At 37.8% G+C, this 23531-nt stretch overlaps 1 protein-coding gene across 6 annotated transcripts in view; it reads right to left on the reverse strand.

Annotated features, from left to right (window-relative positions):
- Positions 1-23322, reverse strand: part of DMTF1 (cyclin D binding myb like transcription factor 1) — a 44263-nt gene extending 20941 nt beyond the window's left edge. Inside the window, exons 1-8 of one of the 6 annotated variants that reach the window (XM_043872022.1) lie at positions 23174-23319; positions 21247-21386; positions 13055-13177; positions 11582-11698; positions 9881-10003; positions 6589-6683; positions 2167-2281; positions 1222-1298 (exon numbers count right to left, since the gene is read on the reverse strand). In XM_043872022.1, the coding sequence (XP_043727957.1) occupies positions 1222-1298; positions 2167-2281; positions 6589-6683; positions 9881-10003; positions 11582-11690 (519 nt within the window). In that variant the 5' untranslated portion in view covers positions 11691-11698; positions 13055-13177; positions 21247-21386; positions 23174-23319. Of the gene's footprint in view, positions 1-1221; positions 1299-2166; positions 2282-6588; positions 6684-9880; positions 10004-11581; positions 11699-11995; positions 12383-12429; positions 12638-13054; positions 13178-21246; positions 21387-22790; positions 23149-23173 lie in introns of those variants that run through there. The other 5 variants (XM_043872023.1, XM_043872021.1, XM_043872026.1 and 2 more) reach the window with 5 other exon arrangements.
- Between the last annotated feature and the right edge of the window lie 209 nt (positions 23323-23531).

The raw sequence follows: 23531 nt of genomic DNA on the forward strand, positions 1-23531 counted from the left end.
GGCTCTCAAAAGTTTTCTCCAACACCACAGTTCAAAAGCATCAATTCTTTGGCACTCAGCTTTCTTTTTAGTCCAACTCTCACATCCATACATGACTACTGGAAAAACCATAGCCTTGACTAGACGGACCTTTGTTGGCCAAGTAATGTTTCTGCTTTTTAATATGCTGTCTAGGTTGGCCATGACTTTCCTTCCAAGGAGTAAGTGTCTTTTAATGTCATGGCTGCAGTCACCATCTGCAGTGATTTTGGAGCCCCCCAAAATAAAGTCTGCCACTGTTGCCCCATCTATTTGCCACGAAGTGATGGGACCAGGTGCCATCTTTGTTTTCTGAATGTTGAGTTTTAAGCCAACTTTTTCACTCTCCTTTCACTTTCATCAAGAGGCTCTTTAGTTCTTCGCTTTCTGCTGTAAGGGTGGTATCATCTGCATATCTGAGGTTATTGATATTTCCCCCGGCAATCTTGATTCCAGCTTGTGCTTCATCCAGCCCAGCGTTTCTCATGATGTACTCTGCCCTACTCTACCCCTAAGTCTTACCCCTTTCTTTGAAACTCAGCTCAAATCCTTACTCTTGTAAATATTTTCTGTACCTGTCCCAACCCTGAGAGTAAACTCCTCCTTCTGCTCTCATGCAGAATTCCCAACATGTTATCCAATATGCAAACAAAGCCTTGTATCATTCTTCACGTGTTTTCAGAATTCCCACATGGACTGTTGGCATTTGAAAGGCTAACACTATGTATTAAGGCAATTTCTATCTCCAGTGCTTTAAAAATTATTTTCATCAGTCATCTAATGAAAAGGATGACTAGGCCTGAATATGAAAATGAACTAATTTTTTTTAAGGGAAAGGACTAGTGAGATGTCATAAATTCAAAGAAGACACATGTCTTAGGCTTTACATAGCATAAATTTAAACTCCAATTTATAGGCTGCTTGAAAAGATGGAGCTTTAAGATTCTGAGAGGCTATTAAAATTCTGTCTTAACTTTGGGGTGTTACCTAAAGCAATAAAGCTGTTTTATTTATTTTTTTTAATAAAGCTGTTTTAAACTGAGAATTCAAAATGTGTAAATATACTATAATACAACTGAAATTAATAAGCTACAACATGTTAGCCAATTATCAACTACATAATTACTGAAAAGTGCTACTTTGGTATTTTTGCAACTGGCAATCAAAAAATTAGTGAAACAAAAAAAATATGCCATAAGATACCTTCAAATAGCGTTCAATATTGTTCATCAAAATATCAATTTCTTCCTTGGACCACATCCCCTGCTTCCATTTATGTCCTTTAAAAGAAAACAAGTAATGCTATTGATAATGTTATTCTTTGAGAGGAAAGAATGTAGCTAATTTAATGTCTTATTCATCTGAAATCTGAAAAATCCCTAGGCAAAGTTGCTTCTGTGACCTCTGGTTTTTAAGAAAGAATACAAGTGACACTAGTAAACAGGGGTAATAAGTAAAAGAGTCATAAAAAATACTTCCTCTTAATTACATCTCTTACCCTTTCAGCAGGACAGGACTTATAAAAAGTGTAAAAGCCAAATCACACTCAAAACTTTCTGAAAAATTTCTGCAGTGAAAAGTAAGTTTTATGGGAAAAAAATACATATAAAAGATTCTAGGACAAGGTAAACATAACATATTGGAATATCAAGTGAGTAATTAATTCTTAATGAGTAGTTACTGTACAGGGGTTGAAAACAATCTATTTACATATTTCTTGTTTCCTTTCCTTACTTCAGAGTGGCATATACACAACCCTCACTTTCTTGAAGTAGCTTCCTAGCAATCCTTACGAGTGCAGTAGCACTATAAACACTTACTTTAAACCTCTAAGCAACTTATCAGATCAAAGTTAGTAGAACTTTGAAAAGGTTTGACTTTCTTCTCCCATAAGCAATAACTGTATTCACTTAAATGGTAACGCTGTGCATTTGTTTATAACCTACTTCATATGGGACAAGTGATCAATTATTGTAAAATGAATATTGGTTCCCCAGTCCCATTCAGAGCCAAATTTAATTCGAGTAGGTTCAAATTACTGTAACTATTCAACCATAATTATGAAGGCCCAAATTAGGATCCTTATGACTATAAGCTCTTTTTGACACTCACTTTTGCCACTGGTCACTGAAATTCAGTGTATCTTACCTTTGTTAGTTAGAGAATCCTTATCTTCTTTAGTTGTAAACCATGCTTGGCTAACTGCTGAAACCTCCTCATTACCCAAGGGAGATATTTCATCTAGTTGCTCATTCTGTAGAATCTTGAAAAGGCAAAAAAAAAGAAAAAAGAAACAAAACAAAACAGTGGCAGCTTGATTTAACACCCAACCTGATTCACCTTTGTAATGCTAAGCATTATAAAACTCTGCTGTATCTAAAACAAATGAATTTCTAGTAACATGAAATTCATTTGTTTTAGATATAATAAAACTACACTGAATTCATAGAAAGGCAAATATTTTCTTGCTTTTAAGACAGCATGAAAACAAAATTATCTTCAACAAGAAAAAAAGCCATTTGTATATTTATATGTATACAACATGGAGATGGAAATGGCAACCCACTCCACTCTTCTTGCTTGGAGAATCCACCGGCAGAGGAACCTATAGTCCATGGGGTCGCAAGAGTCAGACATGACTTAGCCACTCAACTACTACTAAGTATAAAACAAGCTCATATATAAAATAAGATGGAAATGCTGGGGTCGAGTGTCATGATATTCATGTTCTCACAGGTAGTCTGCTGCCGAAATATATGGTCATCTGTAATATAACCTGTTGATCAATCTAAAAGATTAACAGGCTAATTCAAAAGATGTTATTGCATAACTGTAGTCTGCATATTGTTTACTGACAACTTTATTTTTACATTTAGGAGGGTAGGTATTTAGAGCTGATACCTACCCTCCTAAAAGCATATTCTTTTCAAAGAACCATATGGTACTAATTTTATTATTATTGCAATAAAATAGCCTGTATTGAGAAATATAGTTAAATAAGCTTTATTAAGATATAAGTCACACATCATAAAATTCACCCTTTAAAGTATACAATTCAGTGGCTTTCAGTGTATTTATGCAGCTATCAGCAATTAGGAAGTATCTAGAAAATTCTGCAGGAACAAAGCTGTTTTTAAGAGATTTGGCTGTGGGCTAGAGAGAGCTATGGTATAAGTGAGGAAGATACGGCAACAGTGCTACCATACCAGGTATGATGAGCCTGTTATATGCAGACCAGGAGAAGAGGAGAGTCATAGGCCTAGGGACCACTCAACCCAGCTGGGTCTCTGGCCTGGATCAACTACTAAGCTACGTCACTTTCTGGAGGTAGGTCATAACAAAGATTGACTGTTTCTTGAGTAGGCAGAAACTGGATCTCTATTTTCAAGAAGATATGAAAGCATCTCACTTCAAAAAGAGAGAAGCTGTCCATGAAGAACCAAGGCACAGTGAGGAGAAAAGCCATGCCTATTGTTACCTACTATTTTTATACCTAGTGGTAATATTTTGTATTTATTAATGTGGTTTAAAAAAAAAACCATGGGCAAAAGCTAGAAATCACTAGAACAAACAAGAAAAGTTTTATAACCCAGCATTTATGTGTCATATACAAAAAAGATTTTTTCTTTTAAAGGTTAAGAGGACCTTATAAAGCTGAGAACTTAAACAGACTAGTCAGACAATATCCAAGGCCTCTTACATTCTGAGGATCACAATTCTGTAACATTTGATATAGGAGTTACGTATCAAGGACAACACGGAGAGCTATCAAAAGATCTTGACACATACAATACTTTTAAGAAATGCAGAAAAATCTCCTGAGATGACTTTCTCTTACGTTAACAGGTTTGTTGAAAGAATAAAATCACCATTTCCCAAAGTGAGTCTAAATATATAGCAAAGCCCACTCTATGAATCTCAGGAATAAACCTTTCATGATTAATTACTGTCTTTGGATAAACACTTAATGCCTTATGGTGCAAAATTTCCTGAAGAAGATTTACATTACTTAAACCATGTAATGTTAAACATGACGAAAATCATCAAATGAAGTAAATAATTACTAAATTCCAGCAGTTTCAACACTGTCAATCAAAGTGAGGGTATTAGGAGACTTAGGTAGCTAAGAGGCTATCTATCTATACTTAGTATACAGATAGTGATTAAGTTTTTTGGTATTTTATCCCTGTTTCTCACTACTTTAGAACTTTCCAGGTGGCTCTAGTGGTAAAGAACTTGCCTGCCAATGCAGGAGACATGAGACTTGGGTTCGATCCCTGGGTTGGAAGATCCCTAGGAGGAAGAGGGCATGGCAACCTACTCCAGTATTCTTGCCTGGAGGACAGGGGAGCCTGGCTGGCTATAGTGTATAGTGTTGCAAAGAGTTGGGCATGGCTGAAGCAACTCAGTACCAGACACTTTCCTACTTTATATATAAATCTTTTCAAGTTACCCAGGCTTTGTTTAACTTACTGTTGCTTTTTCTAAATGAAGTCTTTAATTGGTTGTTGGGTTTCTTATTTATCATATATACAGGTTTAGAAATCTGAAAATAAGTATTTCACTCACTAAATACCTCTTGCAACCACAATGTACTACATACACAGGAAGCTTATTTTAGTTCCTAATTGTTTTTCAAGCTAGTCCCACCACTGGAATGGGATAAGGGGCACTAGCTATTAAACTAGGTGAAATAACTACACCTAGTTTGACACAAAGGGCACAGCAAAAATCACACTATTTCTGAACTTTAAACTGTGCTGACTTTCACTCCCAATCTAATGTTAATCTTATTTAAAAAAAACATTAGAAATTATTAGAAGTTTTTCATTCACTAAAATGGTAATAACAAACCAAGAGGTTAGCATTAGATTGTAACTCATTAACTCTTCGGAAATAATCTAAACAACCCTAAAACTTGTGTACATTGCCACTGATCAATCTGATAGTAACTAGGTTGGAAACCAAATCAGACATATGTATATAGTTATTTTCAACATGCTAAAAATGGAAGTGAGCCTACACTACAAATGAAATGAATGACAAGAACGGTTTTTAAAAATTTTTATTTCTAAAAAAAAAAAAAAAAAAATTTTATTTCTTTTTGGCTCTCTAGTTACACTTAACAGGCTTCTTACTGCAGTGGCTTCTCCTGCCCCAGAGCAGGGCTCTAGGCTGTGAAGCTTCAGCGGTTGTGGTTCCCGGGCTCTGGAGCACAGGCTCAGCAGTTGCGGTGCAGTGGCTTACCTGCTCCACTGCACGCGGGATCTTCCTGGACCAGAGATCGAACCCATGTTTACAGCACTGGCAGGTGGATTCTTAAGCAATGGGCCACCAGGGAAGTCCTGCAAGATCCATTCTGAAGAAAGAATGTGCCCTACTGTTTCTGAGGATTTAGAAAAAATTTCTGTTCAAATTCCCCAGCCTGCCTCGAAGATGTCTGGAACATATTATGAGACTTGCTTCTCTGGAAATCCTGTCATTCTGCAACTGCTCTGAAGCTCCTCACTGCAATTCACAGTACACCCTTCTGAAACGTCCTTAGTCCCTGATATGTATCAACTTGTACCTACTTCGTAATGAGGAAGGGTCATTATGATGCTTCGCATAAGAAAATAATTGTACAATGTCTCTACTGTCTGCTAAAAAGTATTTTATTAAATGAAGAGACAGAGCAAAAGAACAATCAGCCAGAAATAAACTTACAAGTAAAACAGATTTAAGCTGCTGGCCACTGAAGAGAGCTAAGAATGATGATTGCTTTTGGCAGAAATAACACGAGACAATTAAAGAAGTTCATATAGGAAAACAGGCTAATTATTTAACCTCAACATACAGTAAAATCTATCTAGTTGTACAGGTTATCAAAAGCAACTATGACTACCACTGTTATAGTTAAAATGTATTTGAGATGACCAGCTTTCATTCACATTAGGGCAGAGAACACATGGAACCTTTCTAAATCAGTCACTACAGATAACTGCCGGGTAAAGCTTATTTTAAAAAGTTTTATATCCCAATCAGTATCTCATATAACTGGTAGATAAAATTTAAAGTTATTTAACAGCTCAAAAGAGATCACTCTAGGGAGATAAAGAATGCACATTCATTATCTAGTTCAACAGATGTGAACCACTCCACAAGGAATCAGCTTTAAAATTCTATTGTTGTTTACAATTCTGAGACTCATGTGGGGACTGGAAACCTGGATGAATAATAAGTCTTACTTCCATTCTGTGATTGCTACTTTTTCAGACTCAGGGCTTCTCAGGTGGAGCTAGAGGAAAAGAACCCACCAGATGATGCAGGAGGTATGAGACTGGTTCAATCCCTGGGTCTGCCAAGATCCTCTGGAGGAGGGCATAGCAACCCACTCCAGTATTCTTGCCTGGAGAAGCCCATGGACAGAAAGCCTGGCAGGCTACAGTCTATGGAGTTGCAGAGTCAGATATGAATGAAGAGACGGAGCACTCACGCATGTTGTCGGACAGAATCTCGTCTCATCATTTGATCACCTAAGGTTACATACGAAGGATAACATTCTTACAGCAGTACAAAGACTTACTATACCTGGATCTGTGTCACAGTTCCCTCAGCAATCTCATCATCTGCCACCTCTGTGGTTGCAGTCATGGTCACCTCAAAGCTCTGATCATTTTCTGAAACTTCAAGAAAAAGAACAGTTCATCTCCAGAGTAATAAAAGCAGGTCCTAATTATTAAAAAAATATATCCAAAGAATTAGGATGTGATCATCTAATTTCTTAACATATTCCTCGCCAATACATCCATACACCTAAGTGTGTGTGATATACACACATACCTACTTGCTTAACGAGTATCTACTGTGCACCAACGGAGAAGGCAATGGCACCCCACTCCAGTACTCTTGCCTGGAAAACCCCGTGGACAGAGGAGCCTGGTTGGCTGCAGTCCATGGGGTTGCTAAGAGCTGGACATGACTGAGCGACTTCACTTTCACTTTTCACTTTCATGCATTGGAGAAGGAAATGGCAGCCCACTCCAGTGTTCTTGCCTGGAGAATCCCAGGGACGGGGAGCCTGTTGGGCTGCCGTCTATGGGGTCGCGCAGAGTCGGACACGACTGAAGTGACTTAGCAGCAGCAGCAGCAGCGCACCTAATACATGCAAGGTACTGTTCTGGGCAACGGAGAGACAACAATAAACAAAAAACCCCCCAAATTCTGCCTTCAAGGCACTTATAGAGTCTAGGGGGAAGACAAAATTAACACAGTATTATGTTGGAAAAGTGTTAAGGAGAAAAAATGAAGTATGGGAAATGTGTTGGGAGTGGGGTCAAGTGTTTGAAATTTTAAATAGGATGCCAGGAAAAGTAACCAGGATTTGGAACAAATCAAGGAAAAGGGCTAGTCATGAAGGTATCTTGAGAGATAGCATTTAAGGCAGATGGAAAGCCAAGTGCAAAAACGTTCTGAGCACCTGCCTGGATTGTTCACAGGAATAGCAAGGACAGTTTGGCCATAGTAGACCAAACAAGATATTGTGTAGGATTTGAAGGCCACTGTAAATGAAGACTTTGGCTTTAATTCTCTTCCACTGAGGTGACCATAGTAAGATTTAGAGCAGAGGAGTGATATAAACTGAGTTTTATTTTAACAGGATCACCCTGGCTGCTAAGGGGAAAATAGCCTGAAGGACAGCCCTAGCTGGAAGGAGATCAGTGAAGAAGCTAATGTAATAATCTATTACTAGGTAAAAGGTGTGACTTGGACTAGAGTGAAGGCAAGTGAGGGTGATAAGTAGTTCAAATTGTGGATATATTTTGATGGTAGAGCCAACAGGACATGCAGATAAACCAAATAAGAAAGAAAGTAAAAAGTCAAGAATGGAATTTAAAAAGTTTTTTACCTGATCTACTGGAAGAATGTACCTACCAATAATAAAATGGGGAGAAGAGTTTAAAAAGAAGCAAGTTTAAAAATGTAGCTCAGTTTTAAACATGCTAGATGTTTAAACCCAAACACCTGGAGTTAAGAGAGGTATGGACTGGAGTAACTCGGGGGATTTAAAAGCATGAATTCTAGGGAGTAAAAACAGAAAAAAGCAATTAAGACTGAATCCTGGGTACTACTGAGATGTGGACACGTCAGCATAAGAGACTAAGAAGAAATGAACAGAGGGAAAACTAGAAAAATGCATTCCGTGGAAGCCAAGTGACAACAAGTCTGAGAGAGGAGTGATAAAAAATGTGGGGAGATCAAGTAAGACAAAGACTAAAAAAAATCACCACTGGATTTAGCAACAAGAAAGTCTCTGGAAAAAAACTTAAAAAAAGAAAAAAAGAAGAAAAAAGAAAGTCTTTGGAGACAACATTTGTAGTATAGCATTAAAAGCTGAGAGACTGATTGGAGTGGGCTTATGGAACAAAGGAATTAGAAATGGAAGCAAGTATATGCAATTCTTCCAAGGTACTTCTGTTCTAAAGGGAAGTAGAGAAACTGAATCGGAGCCCAAAGTGAGCTAACAGGACTTTTTAAAGAAAAAACTACAGTATTTTTGTAACGCTGATGGGAATGATCCAGATGACAAAGAAAAAACTGTTGATTCAGAAGAGAAAGGAGAGAATTCCTGCAACTATGTCCTTAAGTAGGCAAAAGGGATAGGATGTCAACACATCCATATTATCTTATCCAGGTAAGTGAATGAGTGTGTGAAGGATTTAGTCTTACTCCATAAAATAGAACAAAATATCAAGTGTAGATCAAACCTACAATCACATTCAAGGCACTCTAACCAAATCAATTAACAGGTCAAAATTTACATCAAGATAATCATGCAAAAATTCTGACTTAATTAAATATTTTTATTTTATATCTTGGGGATGTAATGTTCAGCATCGTGACTACAGTTAATACTATACTTTTCTGCTCAGTTTAACAAGCAATTAACTCCAAATACAAAGTACACATCTGCTTATGAAGACATGATTTTCAACAATGAAAACCCAGTCTTAGTTCTCTTCCACTGGAAGTTCTTGGATATGGCAATACCCTCCTCTGTGCAGAGTGCGTCACCAATAGCCCTGGGCCCGAACCGCATTATTGAGGGCTGAGGTATCTATTCCAGCCTTGGAGGGCCAGCACGGTTCAACAGATTCCAATATTCTTTGCTAAACAAATGAGAAATATAATCTAACATTACAGTTGGTGTGCTGTAGTCTATCACCAACAGTATTTCATCCAAAATACACCTGCTTAGAATCCAGTGTATTCTAAATGATCTTAGTGAGAATAAACTTATCAGGCTTCTACTTTCCATTTAGCCATATAACACATAAAAAGAACATAAACTAAAAGAACCAGAATGCCTGGGTAAGACATTAGACAAGTTATTAACCTCTCAGTACCTTAGTTTTCTTATTTATAACATAAGGATAAAAATACCTACTCTAGAGAGTGCCTTCTCAATGAGGGTGAATATGCTTCTTAGGAGAGGAGGTGAAAAAATCTTAACTCTCTTTATTAAGAAAGCAAGGACATACATACATACACACAGTACATTAAAAACAAAACGACAATGATACTGAAATTATAATTTCATGTGGGAGAGCATGACTATGAAGAAAATGTCTAAAAAGACTCTCAGATGGGGGATCAATTAAAATAAAAGGTTGACAGATTAAACTCGGCAATATGCAAAAGTATGTAGAGCCATGCCTGGCACATAAATAAGCACTCATTAAGAGCTGATTAAAGGTTTTTTGACTAAATGAGGAGAAAAATAATGGGTCCAACTGATGGGTTAAACTGAGATGCCAGTTTAATCTCTTGCAATGTGAATTTTGATTCAGAAGGGAAGCTCTAGGTTAGTACAGTGACTTACGTGGAAGTGCAACAACAGATATGCAAGGAGTGGAATCATCAATACTTTGATCATCCTCAGAAGACAGGCAAAGCCTTTTATGTGGAGGTTCAGTACTATCTTCTGAGTCTATTTCATCAGCTTCTAATGAAATAAAACAAGAACAAAAAACCTCAGAAATCTTCAAATAAAAAAGGAGGAAACATAATCGTCCACAAATAATGAATGTAAAATAATCTTATTAATTTGCTAAGTCAGAAAAAGATAGCTGTGCAAGAAGACTCACTGCCCTAACATGCCTACCTCAGCTCCACTGCTTATGACAAGGAACCGGGAGACAAGGTGGTCCTTTTTAAAACATCACACTTCTGCGCTGTGATTACCTGGCTTTCCAGATATTTCACATGTAAAGATAAAGATTGGTTATTTAATTACTCACAAATATTTACTGAATGCCTACCATCAGCTAAGTTCGAGAAACAGAACAATGAGAGACACCCTGACAGTCAAGGAGCTCATAGTACAGTGGAGATGACTGTAATTTCAAAAGTTTAATAAGAACGATGAAGGTGGAATGAAGAGGCTGTTATATGAGAAGAGAAGCATTTAATTTAGACTGGAGGTGAAGGGAGGTTTCTAGAAAAGGTGTCTTGAATTTCAAAAACAAACAGAAGTCAGGGGAAAATGATTATCACTGTCAGTAGGAATAATACGTGGAGTGATACTGAGGTATGAAAAGCTTACGGTAAGTTAGGAAAATAATAACAGTTGTGAACTGCTGGAACACAGATATATGAAATGTGGCAGGAAACGAAGCTGGAAAGAAAGCTGAGATGGTGGGAAGCCTATGTGCCAAATTAAAGAACCTGAATTATATTCTAAAAATCCTGGGAAGCTTATTTAAAAAAAAAAGCTTTTGTGTACTACTGAATCATGACCACCATCATCAGCAGTTTGAAGGATAAATTAGAGGTGAGAGATAGGCTAAAAGGCTACTCATGTGGGAAATGAGAACCTGAACAAAGGAAAGGGGACCTGAGACATAGTTTGAGACATGTGAAATTTAAGGTGCCTATGAGAAACAGAATTCAGAATAAAGAGAGGTTTAAATCATTGTAGTAGCTATGCAGAAATTAAAACCAAAAATTTGAATGAAATAACCCAGGGATTAAGTACAAAGCGAAAAAAGAACACAGAACCTAGGTTGAACAAGGATAAACTTATAAAGCAAAATAAATATAAATATGGAACAGGTATAGAAATAACAAAACCACAAGCCTCAAGTCAACTAAATCTTAGTTCATTACAGATGATATTAAGTCCTATTCAAACAGTCATGTAAAATTCTCTAACACAGGTTCTAGAGAAAAACAATTCTTCTGTGTTCATTGGCAGGATTATTTCTACATTTTCTAATATACTGTATATACTGCTGGTATCAAATGGTGTCAAAGAAGAAGTGTATTTATAGTTAATCCATCATTATTAGAAATTCAACAAATTCTACTTATAAAATAGCTACAAGATTCATAAAGATAGAAATTTATGGTAAATTCAAAAAATATACAAAGTATATTTCAAAAATATAAATGTGAATTAAGGTTATCTAAGCAATAACCTCCTTTTCTACTATTCTAGACTAAACTGTCTGAGTAATAAGGTTTAAAGGTGACATGAAATCCAGAAATCCAAAAAGATTTATATGTCAGCAGGTTCTCCTACCATTATGAGGGCAATGAAGAATGAGGTTCCCGTCTGTGTCCCGAGTCAAAGTCACAGAGTCCACAGTTTCTACTGTCACTGTGTCAGAATCCTCTTCAACTGTGCTCATACTCAAATCTGTAAAAGAACAGGTTTCAGATTAGGGTTTAAAAAATCATTTCCAAATATGAACATAAAATAGCCCTCTCCAAATATATCCGCCTACAGTATTCTTTGTGTGAAACTGCAATGATGGTTCAAGTTTCAAAACTTGTTTTTCCAAAGTTTATACCAATTACTTAAAATAATCTTCAACAATCTAAATGCAATGATTAATTAAAACTTAAAGCATTTATTTTTAAAAAAAGTTATTTTTATAACATCCAATGAAAGACAGTCTATTCCAAGTTGTCTGACATATGAGCAAAAACTCACCACTTTTTTTAATTGGCAGCTCTGTGTTTACAGCTCTGAGCTCTGTATACTCAGGTGTTTAACTTTCGATTCTTTAGCAGAAGATCCATCACAACTTTTCTCTTAATCTAAGAATTATTTCTCTAAAACATTTTTTTACAAGTATTTGAGCTTATTACTATCTGAAAAATATGAACACTAAACAATTGTTACTTTTTAAATAATATTGAATAAGTACATATATCTATCATTGACCAAACTGTTTTCCTAATAGACATGGAGCTAGGCCTTCTTTTGAAATACAGAACTGAGTCTTTACCTATTATTTTACACTTTCTTTTTTTGTTGTTTAGACAAACTGAATGATCAGTACTTTAATTGCAGTATGTCATGGCTGACAGGCGGAAATGCACTGAATTGTAATCAGTGACCTAAACTGAAGTCGTTGGGCTTACCTTGTAATGTTCAATGAAGTTCTTGTCTCAACACTCAATTTTGGTCTGGTCCACATAGTCTAGTCTAGTAGTCTATTATTAGTCGCTCAGTCATGTCCGACTCTTTGCGACCCCATGGACTGTAGCCCGCCAGGCTCCTCTGTCCATGGAATTCTCCAGGCAAGAAAACTGGAGTGGGTTGCCATTCCCTTCTCCAGGGGATCTTCCCGACTCAGGGATCGATCCCTGGTCTCCCGCATTGCAGGCAGATTCTTTACCGGCTGAGCCATCTGGGAAGCCTCCAACTAAATAATACAGAGGACATAAGCCTTGATGTGTTTCAAATTAATCATTCAATATTTATTTGGTTCCTATATGTAAGATATTAGTCTATACATATAATTGCCATTTACACAAATGCATTTTTCCTTGGCAGAAAAACTTAAGAACTATTAACATTTACATGGTGAAGATCTAGTGATTTATTCAAGTTTTACTATACAAATTACTGTTTTAGAAGGACATCATTCATTTTACAATGTCAAAGATGTCATTTCCAAATTAAAGATAAATGGAGACCATGATTTAGTTATGATGAAAATTTGCAAATCATGAGGTGAGGTACCCAGAACAAAGGAATGCTTACCTAGAAAACAGATGGATCAGCTATAGCCCTTCCCACAGAATCCAGATGCCTTCCCTTAGCCACCAGCATCACTTTCATGTTATCCAGATTGTTTCTCCCCCATGTTCCTACCTCTGCAACACTCTGAAAAAGCAATAGCATTACACAATAACACTTATTGAGAACAAACAACTGTCTGCTAGCAGTATGCTGATGATAATTTAGCTTCTGGCCTCTGTGATGTCTCAAGTAGAAGAGGAAGGACCAACCCAGAATTCTTTAAGCAGTGCTTTTGGAAATCAGCCTCTAAAACTATTCTCCAATGAAGAACAGAAATGATAGGATCCTATGCCTACTACGTCAGTTTACATGTGGTTTCTCAACCTAAGTTGCCCCTCATTAGGCAGTCAAGCTTTCTTGGAAAAAAACAAGTTGAACTATACCAGTGGTTCTATGAACTGTAGACATGGGTACATGTAACTCGATCCAGGGAGTACACTAACCACCAGTACCACAAGTATTACCAATAACTGTTATTTTTTTCTTTGTAATAATTAGCACCTCTCTTTATATGTAGTACTATATTTCATCTTAAAGTATTAAAAACCATACACTATCTGTTAACTCTGCCTAGGGATTTGTGGGAAAAAGAAATCCTAAACAATCAGGCCAGAAAATGTACATTATAAACAAACTTTTCAATGTAATGTGAAATTTACAAAATTTGAATCGACTGACTTTTAAAGGATTTTTTAATAGGATTCTCATCTTCATCCCAAAGGATCAACCAAAAATTAAAAAGCATACTAAGATTTTAGGTTTAAGGGGATGCAAAACCAATAATTAAATTTCTCATTTTTGCAGTATTTTAATTAGAACTCCTCTCCAGGATGGGTATCTTTAAGAACTGCTATACATAAACGAGTCTGCAGTGCAACAGGTACAGATCCTGCTAGAGAAACATCCAGTCAGTTAATAGATTTCATGTTGTTCTCATTTCTGAATCCATTAAAAACTTCTTAAAAGCTGGTTTGTACCTACTCCAGAAGACGGAAAAATGAAATGTTAAAAAAAGTTAAAATCAAAAAAAAAAAAAAAGTTAAAATCATCATAAACTTTCCAAAATTATAATTCACTCTCAACATGTTTATGAGACTATACCATAGAAGCACTTTTATATCCTGCATTGAAAACTGTGAAGGAAGCCAAGCTAGGTATTTAACTGAGGTTTTTCTGTACTCTTTAAAAAGTTATTAGATCAAAGAATAACAAAATAAACTCTTAAATCATACTGCAGTCTATTTTGCAGAAGGGATGTGCAAATTTATAGTCCAACCATTTAGATGTAAAGTCTACTCCTCGTAACCTTGCCAGTACTTTTATTAAAAAAGAAACAACAAAGTAAAAACAAACAAAAAAGCACAATTGTTCATTTGATAAGTGCAAATTTGTTACTGGCTTAGAATTTTAATGAATGTGATCTGAGGACCCAAGTTAATCTGAAACTCTGAGAAGAAAAAAAAAGTGACAACAGTACACGGAAAAGGGAGTCTGAAATAGCCAGATAGGAGCTTTATCATCCTTGATATCTATGTTATCAAAATTGAGGTGATCCCAAACAGTGTGCTAGCTTTAAAGCAGGAATCTAGGTTCATTTTTAAAAGTTTGGTAATTCATGTTGGAGACAAGTAAATGGGTCCACAATGCTTTACAAATTAATTAGCACATCTGTTCAATCAACAAATATATATCACATTCTCAATGTGTGAGACACTCTAAGACAGTCGCAACTTTTTTAAACCCCCAAAATATAAGCTCTTGACTCATTTTCCTGGGGTTTTCCCCTTCTTGTAGTGAGAGCTACATGGTCTATATTTATTAGTATTTAAGAAACTCCTCTAATTTTCTTTTTTAGGTTAATAGATTTACATGGTTCAAAATTCAAAGGTAATGGTGAACCCTACTTTCCCCTCTAGTTCCCCAGTCACCTAGATCCCTTTCATGGAGGTAAAGAACGCTGTTGATTTCTCATGCCTCCTTCCAGTTACTTTATGTAAGAAAATACATCTTCCTCTCTGGGGCTTCCCTGGTGGTTCAGACAGTAAAGAATCTGCTTGCAATGCAGGAGACCTGGGTTGGGAAGATATACTGGAGGAGGAAATGACAACCGACTCCAGTATTCTTGCCTGGAGAGCTACAGTCCACGGGGTTACAAAGAGTTGAACACAACTGAGTGACCCACATACACATCCCTTCCTGTTGCATATATTTTACAGAAATACTATCATCCTACAAATACTGAACCTTACTTATCTCAGTGGCTACTTTACACTGCCTCAACAGCAAGATGAAGAGATACCATTTCAAGTGCATGACTGCAAGCCAGCCAACAGATTAACAGCCAAGTCTTCAATGTGGGACCTGACTTGGCTGGGTGGGAGTGGAGTAAAAAAGAAAGCCACCATGCAGGGGCTTTTGTGCAAGAGAGTGGCTGAATTTAAGACTGGAGGAAAAGGCATGGGCATGTTTCACAAGGCCTTACAAATTCTTGGACTGTTTTAAATTGGGAAATATAATTTACATTTTAAAAAGATCATTCAGATTGTAACATGGAGGACAGATAAGGGAGTAAGTCATGAGACAAGCAGTTGTCTAAGAAATGACTGTCACAATAGGTGGCAGAAATGAAAGGAGTCTGGACAGAGGATTTATTTTGGAGGCAGTGTTGACAGGATTTGCTGAAAGATTAAAAAACAGGAGCTATTTCAAGATGATTCCTAAGCTTCTGGCTTGAATAGCTGAGTTTTGGGGCACTAAAATATATTTTATTAAGTATTTTATTACTGTTAATATCAACAAATTAAGATATAAGGCACCAAATGAAGATGCCAAGTTACCAGTTGGAAGCTGTGATTCAACAGGCAAGAATTAGATAATGATAAATGAGTTCGTGGCATGCAAACAGGAGAGATAAGATCAACTAGAGAAGTTAGAGAAGACAGCCCAGTACTACTGGAAAGTCAAGCAATACACAAGCAAGTAAAGGAGACCGAGAAGGACCAGCCAGGATATAGGAAGAAAATGAGAGAGATTCAAAGAGCACTCAGTAGTTGACTGTTAAACACTGCTGAGAGGGTAAGATGGAGAAGTGACTACTTGATTCAGCAATACTGAGAACACTGGTCATCTACTGGGATACAGAGAACTGTAAGTATAGAAGGTAATGCAAAACAGGTCTACAAGGCTTAGCTTTCAAGTTAAGTAGACACTGCTGATGGTAGAGTCAAGAGAGCTGTTATTTATAGGAAGAATACATCTGTATCTTAGTATAACTATTAGACTAAGTGAAAAATACTGGTGAATAAATCAACTTATGAAAGTAAGGTACAAAGCTGAGTAATTTAGTGCTTTGTATTGTAATCATTATGCATGAAACTATGCCTAAATTGAAAACCCATTCTCCACTTGGTTTATCAGGGAAATGTATCAGCAATATAGCTAATATCAAATTTTGGGGGCAAATAAACACATACCATCATCCCATTTAGATCTTCCCTTCTTTCTCTAAAATGGGTTATACCATGTGTACTGTTTTACCAACTGTGAGAACTTGAAAAAAATTTTAACATCCATTTTTAATTGGTGAAATGGCATTTTGGCATGCTTCCATCACTTGGGGGGCATCTGAAACAATACTTCAGTAAAATCAAGAATACCTGAAATGTGGTACAAAACATTTTTATAATACTTACATTTAAATGAGAAATGTATTTGTTTACATTTATAGCTCCCAATGAACATGACCCTAATCAATGTAAAACCAAAAAAACCCGCTATTCTTGAATTTGTTATTTTACAATTTAAGGAAATGAGTCCTTCATTCTACTCCAGTTCTGTATGATGTCAAGTTTATTTATTGGATTATCTTAAACTAGTTATTTCCATCAATTAAACCTACATAATTGTCCTGATTTACTGGGCAATTATCAAATCACTCTCTTGTGGGGACACACTGCTCCCTTCTCCTGGTGTACACAAGGTTTTCTTTGTGCCCTCCAAGAATTTGTTTCCCCAGTCCTGTGGAAGTTCTGTAATTTAATCCCACTGGCCTCCCAAGTCAAATTCCCTAGGGGGTTCTCAGATTTCCCCAGGTTGGGAAATCTGTTGTGGGTCCTAGAACTTTCTTAACAGTACGAGAATTTCTCTGGTATAATTGTTCTGCAGTTTGTGGGTCGTCTGCTCAGTGGCTCTGTGGTGCGACTGATGGTGACCTCCTCTAAGAGAACTTATGCAACAGGCTGTGACTTGCCTGTGAGTGTCCAGGAGTCTGGGTGACAGTTTGGCCTTAGGCCAAACAACAGGGAGGGAATACAGCCCTGCCCATCAACAGAAAATTGGATTAAAGATTTATTGAGCATGGAAAAGACTCTGATGCTGGGAAAGAGGGCAGGAGGAAAGGAGACAAGAGGATGAGATAGGTTGGATGGCATTACCAACTCAATGGACATGAGTTTGAGCAAGCTCCGGCAGTTAGTGATGGACAGGGAAGCCTGGTGTGCTGCAGTCGATGGGATCGCAAAGAGTCAAACACAACTGAGCAACTTAACTGAAGTATCAAATCTTCTAAAAACTAGATCAAACCAAGAAAAGTGGCATTTCTTCCTAGTTTTGTAGAAAAATGTCACTGATTCCCAAGCACAGTACTCAAGTTTAAGGTGGGAAGGGTATCAAACATTAGTAGAGATCACTAGAAGTAGAGCTAACATTTGCTGACCCTTCAATCTTGAAGTTATGATTCCACATTACAAGATGGGATGAGACTACATGGCATGAAAAATATTACAATAGTTTTGCAGCAGGAAATCAGGCAAGCTACAGAACATAAAAGCACCAGAATTTTATTGGATGAGGCAAAGACTGAGAAACAGTAGCTGAGACAAAGTTTCTGGGATAATCAACTAATAATGCAGTAAGGACACATTTTTTCAAATGTCTTTTTTCCTGTCCCAACATAAGAAAATCACTCATTTTACTATTCTGTGTGATGATGTTCCAAATTTTTGTGATGTTTATTGCTTTAAATAATACCTATTATATCTTTTGTAACTATTTTGCACTGACTTTCCAATATTACTAGTTAACTCTTTTTTTTTTTTTTACTAGTTAACTCTTTCATAGCACTTTATTTGGGTACATAGTACCCAAACTTATCTAAGCATTAACTTATTACTGAACATTTTTGTTTTCAAGGTCTTGCTCTTATAGACTATTTTGGCCACTATAAGACCTGGTGATAGGTAACTAACACCTTAGGAAATGCTTACATGGGGATTTGCTTAGTAACATATAATAATTTGAAAAATGTTTAAAAAATTTTTATTTTGAAAGAATGAAAAATCTGCTAAATAGAAAGTGTTAGTGGAAGAGAATAGGTAACAAATTCCTACATCCTGAACAAGGGTACATAGAAGGATGTCAGAAAACAGACAACACCACAGAATAACATCTTAAATAATGATTTTATTAAAAATGGGAATGGGGAACACTTCATGGTTGATGTTGAGTGCTTTGAACTATGGTCCCAGGCCCCTGGGGATTTGTTCTTTATACTTTGTGTAAAGTGTGAGAAGCAGAGCTGTAAATGAACATAAGGCATACTGAATTATGGTAGCTAACTAATGTTCATTATGGCTTTGTTTTAAGGTAATACCATAAAATGTCAATAAAGATATTACTGGGATTTATTATAAAAGGCTTTGTTTAAGATGTTGACTTCAATTACCAACCACTGGAAACAGTGACATTATTAGAGTAAAAGAAAATTACTTGGTAGTAATCATTCATTTCATGGTGCACCACTTCATACCTTGCTTGGCAATATAATCATACCATTTATTAAAAAGCAAAAACGTCTTTCACCCAGTGCATGATTTAAGAGCTAATATAATGTGTATTTGGCTACATTTTAAGATTTTTGTCCATTCAAAACTGAGTCCTTTATGTTAAGCATCATGAGAAGCTCTTTAAAGGGAGTACATTAAATTATCACTTTAGAGTGTATCTAAATATAAATATCTAACTCTCCAGGTTTCTCTGTCCACAGGGATTCTCCAGGCAAGAATACTAAATATTGTGGCTCAGCTGGTAAAGAATCCACCTGCAATGCAGGAGATCTGTGTTCAGTCCCTCGGTTGGGAAGATCTCCTGGAGAAGGAAAGGTACCCGCTCCAGTATTCTGGCTTGGAGAATTCCATGGGGTCGAAAAGAGTCAGACATGAGTGAGCAACTTTCAGGCTTCCCTGGTGGCTCAGAGGGTAAAGAGTCTGCCTGCAATGAGGGAGACCTGGGTTTAATCCCTGGGTTGGGAAGATCCCCTGGAGGAGGGCATGGCAATCTACTCCAGCATTCTTGCCTGAAGAATCGAACAGATGAGCCTGGAGTGTTAGTCCATGGAGTTGCAGAGTCCCTTGTGGCTCAGCTGGTAAGGAATCCACATGCAATGCAGGAGGACCTAGGTTTGATCCCTTGGTTGGGAAGATCCCCTAGAGAAGGGAAAGGCTACCCACTGCAGTATTCTGGCCTGAAGAAGTCCACGGACTTTCGCTTTCACTTAGATTAAGTATATCAACACACTGAAGCTGCTTTTTAAACCACACTTCTTCAACAAATACAAAACTACGTGGATAGTAAATAAGTCTAATAAGCATTTCATTTGATGCATTAACACCTAATGGTCAAAAAAGATAACCAGGTGCTTGAAAGAATGGCCTGACAACAGGGTGCACACAACTAAAGCGCAGCTTAAAAATATGGGATAAGGTTAACATCCCTCCCATATACCCACCAAACAAACAAAAAAAACAAGTTAAATTGCTCATAGAGGGCTCTCCAGTGTGCTTTCTCATGACAACTTTCTGCTATTGAGTCATGGAATGGGATCTTTCCATAAACTTGAAAAAGACACGATAATCAGGCTCCTTCTTTTATTTAAGTTTACCATTTACCTTTCTGAAATCAAAACAAAAACAAAACATATTTGTGACTTCTATTACAAGCATCTTCTTCACAAAAGGAAAAAAAAACGAAGGGAGAAAAAGATAGGAAAGCAAATAAATACCACATACATTTCATAACTGCATGTTATTAATCATACTTAAGACTCTTGGCAATAGGTTTTTCATTTTCTCAGGTCATTGCATATTATCTGAGGACAGAAAAGGCTTTGGAACTCAAAGCATTTAGAAGCAAACCAATTCCTAAGGAATCCTTTTGTGGGGGGGGGGGGGTGCTAAAAATGATGATGTTAAGAGAAAACTATTAAAAAAGAAAATCCCACTTTGAGAAAGCAGGCTAATGCTGCTGCTGCTAAGTTGCTTCAGTCGTGTCCAACTGTACAACCCCATAGACGGCAGCCCACCAGGCTCCCCCGTCCATGGGATTCTCCAGGCAAGAGTACTGGAGTGGGTTGCCGTTGCCTTCTCCAAGCAGATGCTACATATGATATTAAAAAACTGGAATTCTTCCTAATTACTGTTTTAAAGTTTTGATGTTTTTACAAGAATACACACTTTCCAATCCCCTCAAAATTTTAACATCTATGTACCAGGCTGTAAGTTCCCAGACACTGGGTTCACATTAACTGATTCATTGTCACAAATGTTAACTTAAGCCAACGTTCTTAATGGAGCATGAAGAAAACAACTTTAAAACAATATTTTCAGGAAACACTTTTATTACAACATCAATAAAAATTAGGGTCTATAGTTGTTGGATAAAGTGAGCAGAAAGATAAACATGAGCGAAAGGTAAGGTCTACTTTTGCTGTTTTTACTTCTATATTAACTACTAAGGTCTAGCTAACCTTACAATTACACTTCTCTCTCCTGCTGCGGTGGAGGTGAAATGAGACAATTTTTCTCCATCTTAAAAAAGCCTGTAAAAGAAGAAAACTTGGTGGTGGGGGGGGGGTGGGCTATAAAGAGGACAACTACCTTTTTGGGGGAGGGGATAGAATTCTCTACCAACAACCATTTCCCAGCCATACTCTGCTTTAAAATTCTAACCCCAATACTGTTTTGTGATTGCTTCCCCTCAAATAATTCTAAAACCTGAACACTCAGAGAAAAATGTTTATATAGCATATATTTATTTATATAATTGCTTAAACTATGGACTTAAAAGTTCTATATAAGTATGCAATGCCCAGTACTTACTGATTAACTGTTGATGAAGACAGGGCAATAGCATTTTGGCTCCACCATCTAGCTCAACTGCAATCAATTAAAGAGATTCACGAAGAATATGCTGGTTCTAGATCAGTCCCAAAAAGCATATTTTGGGGTGAGCCTATCAACTAAAATAGTAAAAAAAAAAAAAAAAAAAATTAGGTTGTTTGGTGGCACATAAAAGTACTTAGTATATGGGGGTAAAATAATAAGATTATCACAAAACAAGAAATGCATTTTTTCTCCATAACACGTAATTTCAGAAAGGATCAAGCTATTTTTTGTCTCTAGTGAATGAAGGGAAAAAACTTGATTTTCACACCAAATTTTACAGCCTGACAACTTTAACGATAAAGAACGTAAACAATATTTTCCTGAACCTTAACTAAGTTCCCTAAATCTTAACCTAATAAATGAATCTTACCACTACAACATCATAGTAAAAAAGCTAAGTTTTTGGTGTAACATCACCACAGTTTTTAAACGTTTAAGTGATGGTAAACTATTCACATCACTAAATAAATATTTTAAAAATGCAGTGATAGTTATTTGAAACATAAATTTAAGACCCCAACTCAAAGGAAAAAAATCTGAAGTAATGGAAAACACGAAAATCCTTCACTTAAACATTTTTCTGTTTGTAAAACTTTTAACACAATGCAAGAATGTCTTACTTCAAATGCAGCTTAAAAGCTATAAATGGCTGTCTTTCGTGAACTCGAAGCAAAGGTAAAATCAGTGAAGATAAAACATTTCCAAATGGTATTATTCTAAGTTTAAAATACTGAATACTAGAAAGTAATCCTACAGAATTCGCATTTTGTCAAATGTCCCAAGGAGTAGCCTCACCTACTGTCAGAAAGAAGGTGCACAACGATGAATCAAAGTTAACGAGAAAATAGCCATTGGATTTGAATTTCTAAATTAAATCAGGGAAACGGAGTCCTTTTACACTTCATAGACTTATCACCTCTCCTTATTTACACCAAATTATTTGTATTCTAAAAACATATGCTGTATCATTCAACTGCATAGAACAGCATTTCGTCACTTCTACCCTCAAATCTACGCCGCAGATTCACTTAAGATTCTCAAAGTCTATTTCAAAGGACGAAGATTACAAATTTTAAAAACTTCCTCGAATCTCGGCAAAACACAATTCCTATTTTGCAGGCGCATTTTCCTGTTCTCCGTCGGTTTAGGGTTGTCTCCCCGCACTCCAGGTCCCATCTTTCCCTTTTCTAAGACTCAGGATGACAACCTGAGTTATTCGGCCAGCAACCCCGATTCCCTCCGCCTGGGCCATCAACAGCTGAGCGAGAGAGAACCCCAAAAGATTGGAAATTTGAAGACACAAAAAGGTACGAGGAAAAAACGAGCTGCGGTGGGGTGGGGCGAGACCCGCCCCAATTCTCTCAATCTCATCCAAGCCCACCTCTCCTTCGCTAAACCAAAAAACCCCGAAAAGATAACAAAAACATAAGAAAGGAACCCCCCCGCCGTCCCCCAGAAAGCTAGAAAGGCTTCCTTACTTTCCGTGTTCCCGGGCCCGATTCTCTAGCCAAGCTCTCGGCCCACCCCACCCCCAGGGGTCCCGGCGCCATTTAGCTCTTCCAAAGCCGCCATTTTCCGCCCCCGCCAGATCGCTAGCTGTGCCTCGGCGGCAACTCGCTACCGTTCTGCAACCCACGCCACCGCCGCAGGCCCGGCCCCGAAAAGGAGGCCCTGGCCTGAGCTTGCGGGAACGGCAGCTTCGGCGTCACGAAGGCCCAGCTCCGACCCCGCCCGCGGTGCCCGAGCGCCGGCAGCTGGCGCCGGCCGGCGGGAGCAGGCGGGCAACAAGGGGGCCGGACAGACTCCACTGGGCGGAGCGGCCCTGGCGGCGGTTGGGACCTGAAGGTTCTATCGCACTTACTTCCTGTTTTGGGTCCGGGCACTTTGGAAGAACCAGGATGGAGGTTCCAAAAAATACCAGGATGGAGGAAGCAGCCACGGGCAAGAGTGGCTGCAGCTGGAGTGAGCGAGCGCGACGAGCCACCGGAAACGGAGCTACGGCCGCGCCCCGCCCCCAGTCCCCGCACGCTCCCCCGCCCGGCCTCCTCTCCCTAGGGTTGGCCCTGCGCGCCGGCTGTTGCGTCACTTCCGGCCAAGTCGGCGCGCCAAAAAGCGTCTCTGGATGTTGGCGCTTCGGTCTCGGTCAGAGTAGGGGTTGTTTTCTGCTGTTTTCCTTACCTCATACTAGGAAATTTAAGTACAGACTTCCCCGTTACTGA

Source organism: Cervus elaphus, chromosome 18, assembly GCF_910594005.1.
Source record: "Cervus elaphus chromosome 18, mCerEla1.1, whole genome shotgun sequence".
Lineage (NCBI taxonomy): Eukaryota > Metazoa > Chordata > Mammalia > Artiodactyla > Cervidae > Cervus > Cervus elaphus.